General features: G+C 41.8%; 1 protein-coding gene across 3 annotated transcripts in view; it reads right to left on the bottom strand.

Annotated features, from left to right (window-relative positions):
* Nucleotides 1-4,554: 4,554 nt before the first annotated feature.
* LOC132130841 (calpain-5-like) overlaps nucleotides 4,555-21,825 on the bottom strand; it is a 56,504-nt gene continuing 39,233 nt past the window's right edge. Inside the window, exons 4-14 of one of the 3 annotated variants that reach the window (XM_059542668.1) lie at nucleotides 20,689-20,897; nucleotides 20,386-20,578; nucleotides 19,122-19,315; nucleotides 15,599-15,676; nucleotides 14,139-14,334; nucleotides 13,938-14,060; nucleotides 13,576-13,772; nucleotides 7,498-7,619; nucleotides 7,075-7,125; nucleotides 5,203-5,339; nucleotides 4,555-5,038 (exon numbers count right to left, since the gene is read on the bottom strand). In XM_059542668.1, coding sequence (XP_059398651.1) covers nucleotides 4,856-5,038; nucleotides 5,203-5,339; nucleotides 7,075-7,125; nucleotides 7,498-7,619; nucleotides 13,576-13,772; nucleotides 13,938-14,060; nucleotides 14,139-14,334; nucleotides 15,599-15,676; nucleotides 19,122-19,315; nucleotides 20,386-20,578; nucleotides 20,689-20,897 — 1,683 coding nt within the window. In that variant the 3' untranslated portion in view covers nucleotides 4,555-4,855. Of the gene's footprint in view, nucleotides 5,039-5,202; nucleotides 5,340-6,910; nucleotides 7,126-7,497; nucleotides 7,620-13,575; nucleotides 13,773-13,937; nucleotides 14,061-14,138; nucleotides 14,335-15,598; nucleotides 15,677-19,121; nucleotides 19,316-20,385; nucleotides 20,579-20,688; nucleotides 20,898-21,825 lie in introns of those variants that run through there. The other 2 variants (XM_059542669.1, XM_059542670.1) reach the window with 2 other exon arrangements.

Below are 21,825 nucleotides of genomic sequence, written 5' to 3'. Positions count from 1 at the left end.
CAAAGTCATGCCACAAGTTGACAAAATACAAAAGAAAAAAAAAGTACTTCAAATAAGTATATCAAATAACCACAGTGAAACCCAGGAGAGACTTGCACGCAAAATAAAACACATTTAAACAGAAATAAGATACAGAAACCCTACAATCAGTAAAGTTTAATTCTTTAACACAAGATTCATGGCTATGTATAAAATAGTAAACAAAGGAGTATAAAATGCTGATAAAAGATTCCTGTTAGAAAGATAATATCAGCTGTGTTTCATAGAATGATACCATGCAAGATAGTTTGTATATTTCTGTTTATGTGTATATACGTTAGTTTCAAGTTGAACATCAGCAAAAAAAATACAAGAGTATCACAAGCTCATTCTCTGGACGTCTGACCCATGTCAAAACAATGACAAAGAGCGATAGAATTCGCTGGTTATTAAGGCTGTACTCTATCAAGATGCCTAGAGAAAGTCCAACATGGCATGCCAGCGTTTGTGACGGTGTGTTTTGAAGAAAAGAGGTTCACTCAGCCAAAGTTCATGCAGCAGTCAAGGCCAAAGAGCCAGTAACATCACAGAGAGCAAATAACGGCCAACAGTGACACGTGAGTTCAAACAATGCCAATGATTCAGAGCAATTGAATTCAACTTGTGATTACAAGCAGTTAAAGTTCTCTACAGACATAATACATGTTGAGATTATAAATAAATTATGCAAGAGAGTGAAACTGGGCAATCTCTGCAAATATGTTTATGTTTCCTTCATAAATACATTGCATTAGCTGTGCAAACAGTGTGTAAGTTACTGTATAAAATCATACTGTGTATAAAACCTGTTTGTAAAAAAACACAAACCCACATGCAATGTCAAATTACACTTGCACAAGGAAACCGCATCAAGATCAAGATCAAGATCTGAAGCATGCACTGCAATTTGAGTGAACCAGGACCTTCTAACCATTTAAACATCATTGTTCTGTCGTATGGCCAGGGCCAAAGAAAATTAAACTTGTGTCAGTAATAATTAAAGAAAACGTGAACAATCAAAATAAATAACAAAACACCTCACACCAGAACAAGTTTGTCATTAAAAGGCATTATAAGGCATTGGTTACTTATGTTATTTGACAAAATTGACAGGAAAAAAATTAATTAAATAAAAAACATCTGGCTCCAACTGTACTGGCACACTGGCATCTTTCACAGCATTCTCTTCAAAAACAAACAAACCCCCCCCCCCAGCAAATATACATTTATGCTTTGGATAAAACAAAGCAAAATTAATAATGAAAGCTTTGTTGTCTTTAACAGCTAAAGAGATCTAAGGCTATTTATTCGTTTGTTTAGTTAGATTAAGCAGTATAAGGTGTGTAATTTCTGCACACATTACCTAACAAACGTGCACAAATTCCTCAACAATGCCTTCATCTGCTATTGGTCAGATAAATAGATAGCTCCGCCCCACACTCATCCGATTGGTTAAGCCAATGTTGCTGGTGGGATTGTAAGGCTTCAGAGAAATAAATATATTGAAAAGTTGTTGCCTTAGACATTTGAATTTTCCGTAAAAATTTAGCTGTTTGAATTTATATGATCAATATAACATCTCTCAGCTCAGTACAAATTGCTTTCTATGATCTAAATCAGTCACAGAGGTCAAAATGGAGATAAGTAAAATCCATCCACAGACAAGAAATTTTGTTTTGCCAAATCCCCTGTTTACACGTCATAATCTGGCCTGTGGAGGTACAGATGATGCAAAATAATGACTGGGCTATTGTTGTGGATTCAATCTGCTTGTATAAAAACTGAAATGTAACAGAGCTAAAGAAAAAGCTTCATTCATGCCTGAATAAAATCAGTTTGTCTCCGATGAACCACATTTTGCCAAAGGCTAATCCACAGGGTTTGAGAGTGGTCTTGTCATTCTCTGATTGGCACTGTATTGTTCGAACCTGGTATATAACAACGTTTGGTCTCTTTGTGTTTCTCTTCTTCTCACTTCTTTTCCTGTTCCTCTAAGTTTGAGCATCAGTATTCATTTGGATCAGCGGCTCAACTTTACAAACATTACAAATTTTATAAACATTAGTCATTATAAGCTAATATTTGAGATTCTTATGCTACATTTTTTTGACACACAATATTAAAAATGGCAAACAGGCTCATGGTAACTTGTGTACCATTTGACCTTCACATCTGTTTCACCATGGAAAAAATAAAGAAACTTTACACAAGGTAACAAAAAGAATACTTCAAAGACAATACAAAAAAAGATAATTAAGATAACTAAAATTAGCAAACATGACTCATGAGGGAATAAATCCTCAAATCTTCAGCACAACACACTGCAGAAATCACAGTAGTGTAGCTGACATTCAAATAAAAATACATGAGAGGATGCTGAAACATATCCAACCATGATAAAGGTTGTGTGATGTGGACTTATTTCTGTTTTCTAGAATTCACTTATAGCGACTGAAAACATACACAAAGTCATTGTAGTGCACAAAGGGTTCGGTAGCAGTCTCTGGTGGAACAGCACAACTAGCCATTGGAAAGGACACAAAGCTGGTGATGATCGTCACCACGGGTCTGTAGTTAAGGTGCAGTTCTTCATTGTCAAGTGGAGTTGTGAGACAAAAGGAGGGACCTTCTCTTAAGTACAGAACATCTGTTAATGCAATCATGAGGCAGTTCTTGCGTATCTCAAACAATGGCCCTTGCTGTTTGGCAGGAGTCTGACTAGAAAGTCATTAAGACACAGACAAATCCTTGTTTTACAGTCTCGCGATCCTTAGAGGTAAAGATATTTGAGGGTCCAAAGGCCTGCTCTCCATCCTTTGAGCACCGCTAGCACTGATTTCCCTTTGCTTTAAACATGCATTACCTTTTAATGGTCCTTAGGTTATGTTTGAAGGCTATTGGATCACAAACACTCATACACCAGGGTGACCAGACACAAAAACCAAATCGGGATACATGCTTACATAGAGTATAAGCACATTTTGGCCAGATTTGATGCTTGTTTTAATTCAAAACAGTCTAAGAACAAATTAAAATTTAAGAAACACTATATAAAAAGGCTTGGATACATCTGATCTTTTGGTTTACAATGAATCAAACCTAAACGATAATTCTTTTGTAACTAAAAGCAAAAGTTTTTTATCTTAAGATTTCTCGATTTATTGTTTTAAGATGATGTGGGAAGTGGCAGCCGATAAAATACTAGCGTGTACTTCTAATTAATGTGCATGTTAGCACTTCTCTGTATTGTAAGGACAATGCAACAACTTCTATTAGTGGATCGAAGCAGTGTTGTTATTGTATCTTTTAAATTACTTTTAAATCTCTTTTTTTTTTGGTTTGAAAGCTGAAAGAAAATAAACTGTAAAAATATCAGACTTAAAACTAAGGAACCTGAGAGGAAATGAGAAATGTTGCCTTGGTAATAAATGAAACAAAACATTTTAAAATTGAAGCACTAAAAAAATTAAAACTAGAACTTATATTAAAATAATCAAAAAATTAAAAAGCTAATAACAAAATGACTAAAACGGAATTTTAAAATGAAACCGAGGCTAAAGGCTACTTGAAAATATTAATAAAAAACAAAATAGTACAAAAATAATCCTACAATAACACTGGTCAAAATAAGCTGACTTCAACATAAGCTGACTTCAAAAATATCTCTTGTTATGAAACGGCTGGTTTCTAATGATAGAAAAATCATAGCGATGACGTTCTTAAACACTGTTTATAGGTGTCAAACTAAAGCTAATACAAATTATTAGGAACATTTTTATCTTGAATATAACTTTGTCGGGATATAGGATTAATTAAATCAGGACTATCTGGTCACCTAAAAATACACACACGTACAAAAAGGTTAAATGCTTATCAAACCACCTGGCATTTTAATAATGCCCATCCGTGTTTTCAGGCAAAGAACGGCCTGGTGGATAGTCCAGGTGGGCTTTTGGCTAAGGGTCCACTTCAGAGACTTCATGCTCCAGTAGGTTCTTTCCCAGACTCCTGTTGCTAAGCGACGTGACCTGGAGAATCCAAAGAAGAGCCTGCTGCGGCCCACCGGTCACTGGAATCTTTCAGCTAAATGAGAGCTGACTAGGTCTTGCTAAAGATCAAGGTCTCTGTAATCAGATGGACCGCCATGTCACTGTGCATCTTGAGAGAAACTGTGTGAACGGGCACACATGTTGACACTGACTGAATATTTGATGAGTGTGTGGAGGAGAAGGGATGGAAAGAGAGATAAGGGGAAAATCATATTTGAATCATTTCCCAGGGCTGGGCTACATTCAGTGATCTGGCAGACGAGACGTGGCCCATCATGTGACTAGTGACTAATGAATCATGGAACAGTGGCCATTCAGTTAGAACTTAAGAACTGTGAATCAGATCGAACCGTTCACTAAAAAGATCAAAAGTTGAACGGTTTGTTCATGAATCAAAATGTTGGTAACCAAACTGTTTGGTTATGAAAATTCTTCAAAATATCTTCTTTTGATTTAAACAGATAAAAGTACCTCATAAAGGTTCGGAACAACTTTAGGGTGAGTAAATGATGACAGAATTTTCAGTTTTGATTGAGCTATCCCTTTAAGATCTTTATGGATGCGGTCATTAAGATTCATTATACTTCTCCCTTTTCGCTCCACTGAAAAAATAACAGCAAAAGGTTTGGAATGACATGAGGGTGAGTAAATTGTGACAGAACTTTTTTAGGGTCAACTAACCGTTTACTGAAAAAAAATGATGAGGGCTAAAGGCCTTGTAGGCGAACAAAGAACCCAAGCAGAGAGAGTGAAGTGGCTGGATGCATGAGGCTGCGTTTAGCTTCTGATCAGATGTTGGTTAAAGTGGTGCAGGTGATCACACGTACAGTCAGTGTGCCTGGAAGGTTGTTGTCTTGGTGACTACCCTTGTCTTTAAGATAGACCGTGTGCTGCTCTTGGCGGTCGTCAGGGTCACTAAAGAGGATCACCTGACCCAGGAAGGTGTCAACAATCACATTCTTATTGTAGATCTGAGATCGTCATGGAACAATCAGAAGGGTTGAGCAGGAGAAAAAGAGAAGAAAAGCAGAAATAAGGTGAGAGGAACAGATCAGTGTACAGAGCCAGGATATCTGTAGCAGCTGGTGAAAAGTACTGAGGAAGGAATAGATGTGATTAAATACTTCCAACTCACCTCGATGTGAATGCCTTCCTTTGGCTTTTTGCGGTAGAATATTCCCTTAATGTCAAAATGAGGGCAGCGTGTGTCTTTGTGCACAGGAGAGCGAACTTTCTCCCCCTCACAGGTGATGATCACATATGGGTCAGAGGCTAAAGAAAAAAGACATGTCAGCTAGGCGCTTTATATGACAGGATTCAATGCATTAACCTACTGCCTATACCAAAGACATACTGTCAAATAATTATCTTAATAAGTTTGTTATCAAGAACTTTTGTTATCAAAAATATTTTTGAACAACTTTTAACAAGATATTTCTATTTGACAAGCAAAATAGCAAATCATAAGACTGTTATTTTCTTATTCTTATGCTCACCAAGGCTGCATTTATTTGATCAAAACACAATAAAAGCAGTAATATTGCAAATGTTATTACAATTTAAAATAACATAACATATTTAGAAATGAAATTTATTCCCAGTTTTACTATAATTATAGCACATTTACATCATCACTGTGTTTACCACTAGCTAGGTAACAACTCAAGAGGAGAAAACACCAGTTTTCTCTGAACAACCAAACAATCTGAATTCTGATCAAACCAACATCTTTATTAACTGCTACAAAAAAAGGAAAAACCCACTTTTAGTCACCAACCTCCATAATGCACTCACTCACTCACTCACTCACTCACTCACTCACTCACTCACTCACTCACTTACTCACTCACTCACTCACTCACTCACTCACTCACTCACTCACTCTCACTCACTCACACTCACTCACTCACTCACTCACTCACTCACTCACTCTCACTCACTCACTCACTCACACTCACTCTCACTCACTCACTCACTCACTCACTCACACTCACTCACCACTCTCACTCACTCACTCACTCACTCTCACTCTCACTCTCACTCACTCACTCACTCACTCACACTCTCACTCACTCACTCACTCACTCACACTCTCACTCACTCACTCACTCACTCACACTCTCACTCACTCACTCACTCACACTCACTCACACTCACTCACACTCACTCACTCACTCACTCACTCACTCACTCACACTCACTCACTCACTCACACTCACTCACTCACTCTCACTCACCACTCTCACTCTCACTCTCACTCTCACTCACTCACTCACTCACTCACTCACTCACTCACACTCACTCACACTCACTCACTCACTCACTCACACTCACTCACTCACTCACTCACTCACTCACTCACTCACTCACACTCACTCACTCACCACTCTCACTCACTCACTCACTCACTCACTCACTCACTCACTCACTCTCACACTCACTCACTCACTCACTCACTCACTCACTCACTTACTCACTCTCACTCACTCTCACTCACTCACTCACTCACTCACTCACTCACTCACTCACTCACTCTCTCACTCACTCACTCACTCACTCACTCAACTTGTCATTAGAGACTCACTGTCACAACTTTGGAAGTGTTGTGGATCTTGGTTTCTGAGGACTATCTTTGCATGTTTTATTTTCTTGTGATATTTAAACTTTATTATATTTATATGGCTAAGAAGGTGTCACTAAAAACATTAATGCATATGTAGAACCAGAGTACTGAAGTGCATTTGACACTTGCAGAGAGACACCGGAGCACAAAGTAATGCTAGTCACACCAAAAACATGTATTAAAAAAAAAAAATATATATATATATATGTATATATATATATATTTGTTTTGCATGACTTTTACTATTAAGTGCTACAAATAAACAAGAGACAGTGTGGCAGATTTTGACACATTTCAGAATTCAGATTAATCTTCTCACATGCTCATATTTCTATAAGGGGAGGGAGATACATTTAGATGCTAGTGGCTGCTAAAAGTCAGTACCTCCTATGCAGAAGTCAGACCGTGTCTTGTGGGAGATCAAGCAGTGTAGCTCTGTACGGTCAAAAGAGATTTCTATATGTAAAAGCTCTAGATTTATTAAGCAGCATATGCGTCTGAATATGTAATAGCTTACAGGAATAATTCATCCAAAAATCATTTACCGCAGTCAAAGATGACAGAAAACCTGCATTTTTGGGTGAACTATTCTTCAAAAATGTATATGTCTGCAGATTAGAGAGCACTGATTTCAGGATTTAAGGGGAGAAATCAACAATGCAAGATCATTTTTAAAAAGAGAAATCATAAATTCAGCATCTATCAATGTAGATTAATAGCATTGGTCTTCAGCTTTTGTTTTTTGTTCATTTGAACACACACTGCTATATATCTGTTATGTACTGTATATGGAAATAGTAGACATACCTCCATTGGCATCTTGGCCCTGCAGGCCTTCGGCACTTAACACATGCACCTGGGTGACCAGCTGAGGGTAACCGCACACCCCAGTCCAGCACGTCTGAGGAGGCTCGTCCAGAGTTAGTTCTCTAAGGAAACACAAGCAGGAATGATATCTGCCAGATACCAGTTTGTGGCCAGGTGTCGGGTCTCGGGGCTAATCACCTGTCTTTTTGGTGTGGGTGTGTGTGTTGGGATGGTGACAGCTCACCACGTCTGCCTGTTTGTGTTTTCCCCGCCTCCCTTGTTCCCCGTTGTTAACCATAATTGCTCGCCACCTGTTCTCTATGTCCTTCTAATTTTTTCCCCTTTATTATTCCCTGTGTTTCTCTGTCTATTGTCAGACTGTTGTTATTCGTTCCAATAGCTCCGATCATCTAGCAGTTCTTTGTACTCACCCTGTCGTGTCTTGTCCTCAGGCTCCAGTGTGTTTGGCTTATTTCTCTGCTCTAGTTCTTACAAGCCCAGAGCTCCTAGTAGCTTCAGCTGTTCATCCTGTCACTACGAGTGAATCCTGTGAAACGTGACTCATCTGCTGTTCATCCTGTCACTACGAGTGAATCCTGTGAAACGTGACTCATCTGCTGTTCATCCTGTCACTGCGAGTGAAACCTGTGGAGCGTGACTCTTTCTTCTCTGTCTCCGCTTTGTGAATAAAGCCTTGAGTTTACCCGCACCTGAATCCAGCCTGCTTTCTCCTGACAGAACAGTCTGACCATATTATGGATTCATCGGGATGTGGTCCGCTTCGCGCGGCTCTCGCTCAACAGGGAGTGTTGATCGGGCAGCATGCCACTCAGCTCAACACCACCGCGCTGGATGTGGAAGTTCTCAGTGCCCGAGTCTCCGAACTCCTCACACGGGTGGACGATCTTCAGCAAGAGGCAACGAGCCGGGGTCCCGTTCCTCACACCGGTATGTCACACGAGTCCGAACCCCATGCCAACAATCCGCCGGTCTACGATGGCGATCCTAACGCCTGTCAAGCGTTTCTCTCCCAATGCTCGCTGGTGTTTTCTCTGCAGCCCCGGCATTACGCTAATGAAGAGACCAAGGTGGCTTACGTCCTTACACTCCTCTCGGGCCGTGCCCGCGAATGGGGTATCGCCGTTTGGAGATCGCGGGCTCCCTGTTGTGCCACTTTCGCGGTTTTCAGTCAAGAGATGGCGAAATTGTTTGATCGCTCTGCTCAGGGTGACGAGGCGGCGGCCCAGTTATCACGACTGTCTCAGGGGAGGAGCTCCGTGACTGACTATGCTATCCAGTTCCAGACTTTAGCTGCGGCTGGAATGAGAGCGCGCTGCGCGCTCGTTTTCTTGAGGGGTTGGATTTCGCCATTTCGGATGAACTCGCGGCCATAGAGCTCCCGCGGGAATTGGATAGGCTCATTAGTCTTGCGCTCAGCATTGAGGGTCGTCTCAGCCGGCGCCGCAAACAACGGCAAACACCCGCCCCGTGGCGCCACCTAGAGTTCTCTTCAGCCAGTTTAGCCAGCCGACAGCCCTCGGAGGAGGAGCCCATGCAGTTGGGTCGTCTACGGCTTACACCACGGCAGAAGCAGGAGCGTCTGTTGTCGGGGGCGTGTCTATACTGCGGCAAGGGAGGCCACTTCGCCCTTCAGTGCCCATTAAAGGGCCAGGGTCCACCAGTGAGGCGGAGCGTCCTGGTGGGCACGGTTCTCAGCTCAAGCTCTCCTGCAACACGCACTCAGCTGCCGTTCCAACTCTCCTTCCAGAGTCATTCACACACTGGACTCGCCCTTGTGGACTCAGGGGCTGAGGGGAACTTCCTTGATGCTGCCTCTGCTCAACGTTGGAAGATCCCGCTTGTTCCTTTGGCTAGCCCCGTTTCAGCATGGTCATTAGCTGGCCGTCCCCTTACCACCATCACCCACGTCACTCCCAAGATAGACCTCCATATTGCTGGCAGTCATCATGAGCGGATTGAACTGTTTATTATTGATTCCCCTAAGGCTCCTTTAGTTCTGGGACACCCATGGTTGCACAAGCACAATCCCCACATTGATTGGGTCTATAATTCTGTTTTAGCCTGGAGTCAGTCTTGTCACGTGTCATGTTTGGGTGCTGCTTTTTGTCCTGTCTCTGTGTCTTGTGTTCCTCAGGAGGATCCCTCTGACCTGACTGGTGTTCCGGCGGAGTACCATGATCTTCGGGCGGTCTTCTGTAGGGCCCGGGCCACCTCGCTACCTCCGCATCGCCCCTACGACTGTGCCATTGATCTCCTCCCGGGCTCTTCTCCGCCTAAGGGTCGTTTATATTCCCTTTCAGGTCCAGAGAGAGAGGCCATGGACAAGTACATACGTGAGTCACTTCAGGCTGGGCTCATCCGCCATTCCTCCTCTCCCGCTGGTGCAGGGTTTTTCTTTGTTCAGAAGAAGGACGGCTCCCTGCGCCCTTGTATTGATTACAGAGGTTTGAATGACATTACTATCAAGAACAGGTACCCCCAACCTTTAATGTCTTCTGCTTTTGAATTATTACAGGGAGCTCGGGTCTTCACCAAGTTAGACCTGCGCAACGCCTACCACTTGGTGCGCATTCGGGAGGGGGATGAGTGGAAGACGGCATTTAACAACCCTTCGGGACACTACGAGTACTTGGTTCTTCCGTTTGGTCTGACCAATGCTCCAGCCGTTTTCCAGGGACTCGTCAACAGCGTGTTGGGTGACATGATTAATCAATTTGTCTTTGTGTATTTGGATGATATTTTGATTTTTTCTTCTTCTCTCCAATTACACACCCAGCATGTCAGACGGGTTCTCCAGCGATTACTAGAGAACCAGTTGTTTGTCAAGGCGGAGAAGTGCGAATTCCACGCTGAGTCTGTTACGCTCCTTGGCCAAATTATTTCTACGGAGGGGATCAAGCCTAATCCCGCTAAGATTGAAGCTGTTGCCCAGTGGCCGGTCCCTGACTCCCGGAAGGCTCTGCAGCGTTTCCTGGGTTTTGCCAACTTCTACCGGCGTTACATCCGGAATTTTGGTCAGATCGCTGCACCGCTGACAGCCTTAACCTCCACTAAGGTGTCTTTCAGGTGGAACCGGGAGGCGCAGGTAGCCTTTGACATTTTAAAGTCCCGTTTTGTCTCTGCACCTATTCTGATGGTTCCAGATCCGGAGGCCCAGTTCATTGTCGAGGTTGATGCTTCTGACGTTGGGGTTGGCGCAGTTCTATCTCAGCATTCCCTCCATGATGGGAAGGTTCATCCTTGTGCATTCTTCTCTCGTCGTCTCAGCCCTGCAGAACGTAACTATGACATCGGCAACAGAGAGCTGCTGGCGGTACGATTGGCCTTGGGTGAGTGGCGTCATTGGTTGGAGGGGTCAGCGCAGCCCTTCTTGGTCTGGACGGATCACAAGAACCTAGAATACATCCGTTCGGCCAAGAGGCTGAGCTCGCATCAGGCCCGCTGGGCACTCTTCTTTGCCAGATTCAATTTCACCCTCTCGTACTGGCCGGGATCAAAGAACACCAAGCCTGATGCCCTCTCTCGCCTGTTCGGTGCTCCGGGGGGGGGAGTTTGCGGCCGAGGCCATCCTTCCTGAGGGGGTGGTGGTCGGGGCTCTTTCGTGGGGTATCGAGCAGCGAGTTGAGGAGGCCGGTCGAGGGGTGCAGGTGCCGGGAGAGTGTCCGGCGGGCAGGTTGCTGGTGCCGGCTGCGCTGCGCTCTGAGGTCCTTGAGTGGGGTCACTCATCCAGGTTAGTCTGCCATCCAGGTATTCGGAGAACGTTGTCTGCCATCCGACAGCGTTTTTGGTGGCCTACTATGGCCGCAGATGTTAGACAGTTTGTGTTGGCCTGCCCCAAATGTGCCCAAAGTAAGCCTGTCAATCGCCCTCCTGATGGTCTACTGCATCCTCTCCCTATCCCTTCCCGTCCTTGGTCACACATTGCCCTTGATTTCGTCTCTGGGCTTCCTCCGTCGAAGGGAAACACTGTAATTCTCATGGTGGTGGATCGCTTTTCCAAAGCGGTTCATTTTATTCCCCTGCCCAAGCTACCCTCCGCCCGGGAGACCGCCCAACTGGTGGTGGATCACGTCTTCCGTCTCCACGGGTTACCGGTGGATGTGGTTTCTGATAGGGGTCCCCAGTTCGTCTCCCGGTTCTGGAGGGAATTTTGTAGACAGATTGGGGCCTCTGCTAGTCTGTCATCTGGTTTTCATCCTCAGACCAATGGGCAGTGTGAGCGGGCCAACCAGGATCTAGGAAGAATGCTCCGCTGTCTAGCATCCAACAATCCGAGTTCCTGGTGTCAGCAGCTCTCCTGGGCAGAATACGCCCATAACACCCTTCCTGCGGCCACGTCAGGTATGTCCCCTTTTGAGTGTGCTGTTGGTTATAATCCACCTCTGTTCCCATCACAGGAACCCGACGCAGCGGTTCCATCCGCCCTGGCTTTCGTCTAGCGCTGCCGTCGCACCTGGGAGAGAGTCAGGAGGATTTTGGTCCAAGCCTCTGACAGAACCAAGGCTGCAGCTGATCGTCGCCGGTCCTCTCCTCCTACCTATGTGTGTGGTCAACGGGTTTGGCTCTCTACCAAGGATCTGCCTCTCCGGGCGCCTTCTCGTAAGCTGGCACCCAGATTCATTGGGCCTTTCCGCATCACCAAGGTGGTTAGTCCGGTGGCGATCAGGCTCAAGCTCCCTCCTACTCTTGGTCGGGTTCACCCGGTGTTTCATGTTTCCAGGGTCAAGCCTGTGTTCTCTTCCCCCCTTAATCCTGCTTGCAGTCGCCCCACCCCCCCACCCCCTCGTCTTGTGGATGGATCTCCTACCTATACGGTTAAGAGATTACTCGATGAGCGGCGCCGCGGTAGGGGGTTTCAGTATCTTGTGGACTGGGAGGGGTATGGTCCAGAGGAGAGGTGTTGGGTGCCGTCCCGGGACATTCTGGACCGCTCGTTGATTGAGGACTTCCGGCGGCATCGAGGTAGGCCCCTTCCTAGAGCGCCTGGTGACGCTCCTGGGAGGGGGGGTACTGTCGGGTCTCGGGGCTAATCACCTGTCTTTTTGGTGTGGGTGTGTGTGTTGGGATGGTGACAGCTCACCACGTCTGCCTGTTTGTGTTTTCCCCGCCTCCCTTGTTCCCCGTTGTTAACCATAATTGCTCGCCACCTGTTCTCTATGTCCTTCTAATTTTTTCCCCTTTATTATTCCCTGTGTTTCTCTGTCTATTGTCAGACTGTTGTTATTCGTTCCAATAGCTCCGATCATCTAGCAGTTCTTTGTACTCACCCTGTCGTGTCTTGTCCTCAGGCTCCAGTGTGTTTGGCTTATTTCTCTGCTCTAGTTCTTACAAGCCCAGAGCTCCTAGTAGCTTCAGCTGTTCATCCTGTCACTACGAGTGAATCCTGTGAAACGTGACTCATCTGCTGTTCATCCTGTCACTACGAGTGAATCCTGTGAAACGTGACTCATCTGCTGTTCATCCTGTCACTGCGAGTGAAACCTGTGGAGCGTGACTCTTTCTTCTCTGTCTCCGCTTTGTGAATAAAGCCTTGAGTTTACCCGCACCTGAATCCAGCCTGCTTTCTCCTGACAGCCAGGTACCAATGCTGTTATTGTTAACAAAAATAAATCTAAAAATACTACAATTTTGTTAACTAAAATAAAGCTAAAAATACGAATATTAGATGAAAAACTTAAAAACACCAAGGATACATTTACTTGATCAAACATACAGTAAAAACAGTAATCTTGTGAAATATTGCAAATTAAAGTAGAAAATATCTTCAATTTGAATATATTTTAAAATGTAATTAATTTCTGCTATGGCAAATATGCATTTTCAGCACTATAATATAACTATAAAATATTAAAATCAATGAAATGTAAAAAATGTGAAAAAAATAAATAAAACTTAATTTACCGTAAATAAATAACATGCCTACTAAAATAACACTGCCAGAGACATGTCCCTTTATATATAAACCTTACACGGAAGAAGCCAAGAATGTGATGAAGGGTTAATAGGAAAGTGGGGTGCAGGTTGGTCTATTCTTTTCTTTTCTGGAAGCTAATTTACTTGCAGTCTGAAGGCACATCAGTGAAGACTCTGAGCAGGAACTCTCCTTTTTGACCTGGGTCAAAGGTTGTGGGGATGATGACGTAACGTCCCTCCTTTAGCTCTTTCTTCAGAAAGACGCAGCGAGAGTTGATGTAGATCGACCCTGCGACCTTCTGCTGGGCTGAGTGCATTCTGTATTTCCTATTCAACTCCACCTGGTGGTAGAAAAGAGGCTTGATCAAGACAGGAACGTTGACTGACAGGATACCATAAATCAATTTTTTTGTTCTTCTATTATTGGCATTAATCTCTTATACTATATTCAGCAGGCAGATGTGAAGGTTTGTATTGTGCAGCAGTGAAATCATGTAATTCTGTACCCTATGGATGTCAAATCCAATTGCTAGGTTCTCGCCTTTGCCCTCCTTGGGAGTAGCTCTGCGTTCTTTTTGCTGCAGGCAGATCAGCACCTCGTCTTCCACTTTTCTCACATCAAAAACATACTGTGGGCAGAAACAGGCATTATTATGTCAAAAGCCAAAACAACATTTTACAAGGCAGATGCACACAGGTACACTGACCTGTGGGTTTTGCAGAAATGTGGTTTTATGGTTAATGCAGCCTCCGGCACGGTTGCGGAGCGGTTCTTCACGGTGGATCCAGGAGCCCCTCATCACCTCCTCCTCCCAGGTCTTATGAATACTCAAGTAAGAAGTGTTTATCAGTCGACACAGGATCAGGTCAGTGAAATAGTGACAGAAATCTCCAAAGTTCATCCTGGTAAAGAAGTTTACAACCAGTGGGGGATCAGAAGTTGATGATAAATGGAGAATTTACGTGTATATCAGATGCAGTGGGGTACAAAAGTATAAAATCTGGGATTCTGTGATAAAATTGGATTTAAACCTGAAATAAAATCAGATTTAAAAATAGAAATAAACAACGGTTTAAAGAAAAATAGGGTAACAACAAACAAATTTGTGTTTTTTGTTCAGTTTATCTACTTTTTACTCAATTTTCAACAAATTGACACAAAGGTAATACTTTACAAAACAGTTCAGTTTGTTAACATTAGTCAATGTATACATATAATGAATTAACAATATTTTTATAATATTAACTGTATTAATATAGGTTAATTTCCACATATTCTAATACATTACTATCGTTACAAGATGTTTTAATTAACATTACTGTATTATTAGCAAACATTGATTTACAATAGTACATTTCCTAACTAACATTAACCTATATTTACAAATGCTGTAAATTAAAAATTAACCTAGATTCATAAATGTAAAAATTGTTTATTGTTAGTCCATCATACGTAATGGAGTAAAAAAAAAAAAAAAATGTTAATGATTTTAGATTAATGAAAAGTGTTAAATTAAAGCGTTTAATATAATATACCTGCAACATAATATAATGTAATGTAATATAATAATATTTTGATAAAATTATATTGCTAAATTAACAATTAACTAGATTAATAAATTGTGTAGAAATTGTTGTTTATTATTAGTTCATGATACCAATTTAAATTAGTTATTGCATAGTGCTGCTATATAATTTTATTCATCTTATTAATAATACATCTATATAAACAGGCAGGTAACACTTTACAATAAGGTTCCATTAGTTAATGTTAGTTCATTTATATGAACACCACATTTATTACAGTATGTATTCATTTTTGTTAATGTTAGTTAATAAAATCACAGTCATTCATTGTTTGTTCATGTTAATTCATAGTGCATTAACTAATGTTAGCAAGCACAACTTTTGATTGAAATAATGCAATAGTAAATGCTAAAATTGACATCAACTAAGATTAATAAATGCTATAGAAGTATTGTTCATTCTTAGTTCAGGTAAAATAAAGTAGTTAACTAATGTAACCTGATGAAGCTTTTTGTAAAGTGTTATCAAAATGGAAAACAGAAGCATTTTCACTAGTAGTCTCAGACTTTTGGAACCCATCTGATAAGACACTATGATCTCTGAGACTGATCTAGAAAGATATGAGTGGAGCGAGCCTCACCAAAACTCTCCATCATCCTGAACAGTGACCCCTAGTTTCTCTCTCTCACTCTTGCTCACTTTCTTCCACTCTTCTGAGCTACAAAACAGAGCAGTGATTACTCATCGTACATCAGACTGAGAGAAATAATCATTCACACACAACACACACGACTCTCACTGACAACAGCCTGCATCCACAACTATCATCTAAGATTTTCTTAAATTTTGTGAAAGAATTAGAGCACTTCTCCAAGTATGATATTTCTAATCAAGCCCTGAATAAATAATGCATCAAGCAAAAATATGAAGAAAGATTGCTTTCACCTCAATAAAAGTCTTCTGGCTGGCCAGTAAATAATTCAGAGGCCAATATAACCCTGCCTGTTGTAGCACTTGAACAAAGACTGATGAGAAGGACTGTAAAGATGTTCCTCTCTGTAATTACCCAGCCGCATTTAAATATTATGCTTCTCCCTGCAGTGGTGGGTATTTAGGGTTGGTGTCATCAAACAAGAGCAGTTATTTAAATGAAAGGAGGTGGATGTCTAAACACCCTCAGACTAGAGGTCTTCTCGGGTCCTAAAAACTGTACCCGACCCGAATCGACCCGAATCACTACTTACCCGAACCCGACATGCATACATTATTTATTTTTAAAGAAAAACCCGACCCGAGACAGACCCGATAAAATTAGACCCGAGTCCGACCCGACCTGACGGCATTTCCTTTAGAACCCGACTGGACCCGAACGTAAACGGCATTTACATGTGCACAGCCTGCAACCATGCGTTTCTCAAAAATGCACTTAACATAGACGCGGCAGTAGGAGTAGCCTACGCGCTGAAGTGCTGAAATGTCAATCACACATGTAACCCATTACGTCCTTTAAAAGTTGGCATAATGTTATTTACCGGACCATACGATGATTAACATTAGAACCACCACAGGATAAAATTTACCGATGGCTGTTTCTCAAATATAACTTTTCAGATTACAGAATAACAGATTTTCAATAAAATATACAAAGTCTCCCAGTCATTGATTTTGACTAAACACCGATGACGACCCTGGATGTTTCTGTTCTACATATTCGTTTTCCCTCACCTTTTTCGCAATGTCTGTTATCGCCTCCATGCTTTTCTGACAGTGTCGCGTATTTTTCAAATTGATTGACAGGCCTGGCTTAACGACAATTCAAATACCGGTACTTGCATTTAGTCAAACATCCATCCACATGATGGCGCACTAGTTCTTGGCAAAGGGAGGGGGGTTGGTTAATGTGGAACTGAGTAAATAAATGCGTTGCGAGGCAACCGTGCTTATAGCCCGTTGCACGTAGAAGCGCTGATTTGCTCTCACACTTAGAAAAAATGAGAGAACGGTGTCATAGTTGTTTTAAATAATGCAATTTTGTTAAATGCCCAACATAGTTTAAAAGAATTCGGGTCTTCTCGGGTCCATTTGGAAAAGGCATATTTATTTTAAATTACCCGAGACCACTAATACCGAATCCGACCCGTGTCCGAGGTACTCGTTGGAGTTTTGGACCCGAACCCGCTCGGGTCTCGGGTCGGACCTCGGGTTTTCGGATCCAAGTGGACCCGTGAAGACCTCTACCTCAGACCTCTGCGTTTCAATCACAATAGGTTGCTATTTTATACCAGCCTGCCTGGCTTGATATCTCAATTTCACACCAGTCAGAGATAAGAATAGACATTTCGGCTAGGTGTTATTTATACTGAAATCATCTCAAGAGGAAGGAGAGAAATGGTTTTCTCTAGTCTCTGAGGATGTATAGCACTACACTGCGGGAAGCTAGAGAAGGCAAAAGGACAAATCATTTCTGTATGCGCTTGCACTCTGTTTTTGTAGAGATTATAAAGAATTGAATGTTGGGAAGGTGTGCAAAAAGTGTCTGATTACAATAGCACGTCATATAGCAACTGAGTTTTGATGCTCATGTGGAAAAATTGGGTTTGAGTCTGGCTTGCATCTAAGGCTATTTTCACACTGTCAGTCCAAATCCGATTAATTGTCTATCCAGTTCTAAATGACTGACTGTCCACATTGTTCATCGCAACTGTTCGGATCCGATTTGTGTGTCCCTCTTTCGTTTTCAGGAATACCTGCTTTAGTTTCTATGGCAATAAAGTTGCGTTACTATGCCTACACTGAAGAAATGTGTATTTTTTGACATTTACACTTGCTAAATATGATCAGATTCCAAATAGATGTGCACAAAAATCAGATTTGGACTGACAGTCTTTACAAGTCTTTAGCTCTCTTATCTCCTATCATGTCCTGTCATAAAAAATAAAATAAAAACATTTGTTCTGTTTCTTTCTGGTTATTCCCAAACTTTTTTGTCAGCCAAACCCTTTTTGATCTAATATATTTACCTGAAGTACCCCCTCAGTTTCCTCACAAAAAACCCCAGGTGTTCGCAAACCCTGCCATATACTATATTCTAGATCAGTGGTTCTCAACCGCGGCCCATTACGAATTTAAATGCGGCCCACCATGCTGAACACAATTTAAAAAAATAACTTTCAGTTTTACAATTAATTTAAAAATGTACTTAAGAAATATAAGTTTTCATGTGAAATAATTTTGTTTTTCATATATTATTTTCAGACATGAGCAGACCTACTCTCGTAACGTTATGCATTTAACGAACACATACAAGCGCCCATTTTGGCAAAATTCAATTAAAATAGTGATCAATAGCCATTAGTTTGGTAAAATTGAGCATCAGAATGGACAAATTTGTTTTTAAAGGAGAAAAAAGAAATATGGAAAATGGCAGCGAATGAACACATACAAACAAGAATAGTCACAGTACCAGAAAAATAGTACTGGATTTTCATTTTGCTGTTAAAACACCCATACTATGCAGCAATCATCCTCAACTGAAGAAATGTGGCAAAACATCTCTGGAGAGAACCTCATATTATCAAATTCGAAAGTGCTTTCCATATTTGGATCAACATAGGTTATATTTGTGAACGCACATTTTCTGCATGCTCCTGTGCGCTTACAGAGTACATCTTACAATTGCAACTTCATTGTGCTGTAAACCTTTCAAGCCGAATTTCACAAAATTGGTCAGCTCCCAACAGCATCAGGTGTTTTATTTATGGGGAGTAGAATTATTTATTTATTTCAATGAATGTAATCGATTAGATAATATTATAAATAAGGTTGGTTTGTATTGGTGACGTAATATGTAAATTATATGCGCGCGGCTCGCGAGACTTGCACTTGGACAATAGTGCAACCCAGTGGAAAAAAAGGTTGAGAACCACTGCTCTAGATCAGGGCTGTCAAAATCAGATTCTGGAAGGCCACTGTCCTGCAGAGTTTAGCTCCAACCCTAATTAAACACACCTGAACCAGCTAATCAAAGTCTTCGGGCTCATTAGAAACTTACTGGCAAGTGTGTTGAAGCTAAAATCCACAGGACATTAGCCCTCCCGGAACAGGAGTGGACACCAGTGCTCTAGATGCTGTAAGACCTCCAATACAGGAGGTGGCAGTCTCACCTATCGCTCCAAGGTCCACTCCACTCCTTTTCACCCCAGGGATTCCTCATGCGAATCATGTGCAGCTTTTCTGACTTGAAAAATGCCAGCAGGCCGTGTCCCAGACGGACTTTGCGAACGTCGGTCACCGCATAGGCATGGCCTTTCACTAACCCACACTCCAGTCTCGCCTCCATGTCCTCTATTGTGGTTGCCTATATACCGAAGGTCAAATTTCAGCTAGATTGCTGAACACCAAATTTAAAAGTCTATCCAAAAGCATAATAATCTTTATCCCTGAATGTAATGCATGCACATGCACTGTCTGTGAGTGATCAATTATAAAAACATGGGCCGTTTTTTCATGGTACAGTGAAATATGGTGATGTTAATCAGTAGGAGACAAGCCACGCCCATTGATCGCACTCCAATGAACAAAGGGCTTGCTGTGCAAATGAAGCTGACAATATGCATAGGCATTTAGGCTCTGTATTGTGTCGATATCATTGCGACTAGGTTGTAAGAACAAACAGAGAGTGACTGATCTTGGACATGAAAGGACTTTGTGGAGTATCTAACAGAACATTTTATAAATCAATGTTTGATTTATCCTCCACATTTGAACAAAAGCCCTTAAGTTATGGTAAAACTTGATAAAGCTGTTTCTGTTATGATCCCCAGACAACCTGCTTACATCACAGATCTGTCTGTCACATCAGATGATGCTGTTCAGACGAGTTTCTAAATGTTACTTAACACTCAATGGAGATCTCTTAGTGGACTGAAGTATTGAGAGGCATTTTATTTGATATTCTAGTGAAGAAAATAAATTCAAAAAGGTTTTTTTCCTTTTTTTTTTTTTACCATTGATGAAAGGTTTCACAGACCATTGATAAGCAAGTCACACACAATCAAAGATTGCTTTGAGTCTGGGAAAGTTTACTCTTATGAAAAAAATAAATGAAGGCAGAAAAAAAAATGCATGGCTGGATTAATAGATGAGTGTCTGAATACAAATCTTGACAGGCGTGAGACAAATGCTGATCAATAATATGAGCTTCCACAATGTATATATATACTGTATTAAAATATGTATAAGTATACTGTACTAAAATATACTAAAATAAAATAAAAGAACATACTAAAATTATCAAAATGTAAAATAAACAAATATTGTAATGTAATATATATGTTTATATACTGTATATAAAAATTATAAAAAATTGAAAAAACTAACTAGCACTTTAATACAGATTGTATGTAGTGTATAATGTGTCTTTCTCACCCTGATAGAGCAGCTGATAAGGCCATCTCGATTATGGACCTTGAGCACTCTCTCAAAGAGCTGGTTTCTGGCGACTTCATCCTGAGCAAACTGGCCCTCCAGAAGATCCATGGGTTCTGACACGCCGCCAGTAAAGTCCACCAGGGCATCGGCTGTGTTTCCACCATCCAGGGCCTCATAGCAGCCATAAACTCTTTTTTTTGGTATGGAGAAAGAACCTAGCATCACTATGTCATCACACTACATGAATGTTTATGTCTCTGCATAGACCCTTTGAATTTGTCTGCTGCCTGAACTGCTTACTTGGCATAGGCTTTTTCCACAAGGGCACTCCAGAACTCATTGCTATCATTTGAATGGCAGTAGACCAGCTGGTTTTCCACTGTGGGGAGACGGTCATCGATCACCACGTCCACCCATTCCCCAAACCGCCAGAAGCGGAAGTGGAATATTCCTGCATAAGACTCTGGCTTCTCTGGATCCCATTCCTGCTCCTTCCAGTCTGGGATAACCTAGAAAGAGACATAAGTGTCATGTGGTGTCACTTTTTATATTTTCAGTTTTATAGAATTTGTATTTTGTAAATTTTTTATGTGCATTTGTCATTTTTATTAGTTTTTGCTTAAACAAGAAATTTATTATTAGTTTCAGTAAATTTAAAGAGTAACTAAACCCTAAACCAACTTTTTTTAGTTAATGATCTATAAGAATGGGGCTTTATTAGTGCTGTTCATTGATTCGAGTAACTTTTTTGACATTTGAGTATAAAGTGTTTTAATTCTACAATAGATGGTGTAAAAACGTGTGAGTGCTGCCCTCTTCAGGTTGAACGGTGGCTACTGCAGTTGATTTTTCCTATTGGATGCGGTGGTAGGTGACGTAAGCAGTTTCCAGCTCACCACGCCCCTTGGTACGAGCTACCACGCCCTTGCCCTTGACAGTATAAAACCATCAAAATCACTGTAGTGAGTCAGGAGCTGGAATTGCGAGTATTGGTAACGACCAGGATAGACTAATATAGCATCTATTTAGCATAGCAATTATATAGTTATTTAGATCTTCAAGTTAGCGTAGATTTATCTGTATTTAGTACAGTGGTCAGGATGGTGCGGAGGTGTGTTGCTGGTTGCTACAGCACTGCTGGACTGCATAGTTTACCAGCAGACTTTAAAATTAAGCGCCAGTGGTTGCATGCATTTGGCCTGGAAGACTGCAAGTTCCCGCCTAGAGCTTGAGTGTGCAAACTGCGTTTTACACGGGATTGCTTCTCCAACGCAATGGAGGTGGAAATGGGCTTCTCCACACAGCTCGCGCTGAAAAGCGACGCGATGCGGGAGTTAAGACCGCAGTTTGAGCCAGCGGCTCGAATTGATATGAACAGACACCTCGAAAGTGGGGGAGAAAAGTCCTCTACTTCAAATGATCGCTCTGTTGCAAAGC

Source organism: Carassius carassius, chromosome 47 (assembly GCF_963082965.1).
Source record: "Carassius carassius chromosome 47, fCarCar2.1, whole genome shotgun sequence".
Classification (NCBI taxonomy): domain Eukaryota; kingdom Metazoa; phylum Chordata; class Actinopteri; order Cypriniformes; family Cyprinidae; genus Carassius; species Carassius carassius.
Note: the sequence above shows the minus strand (reverse complement) of the source record. Positions and strands in the feature narration are given on the sequence as shown.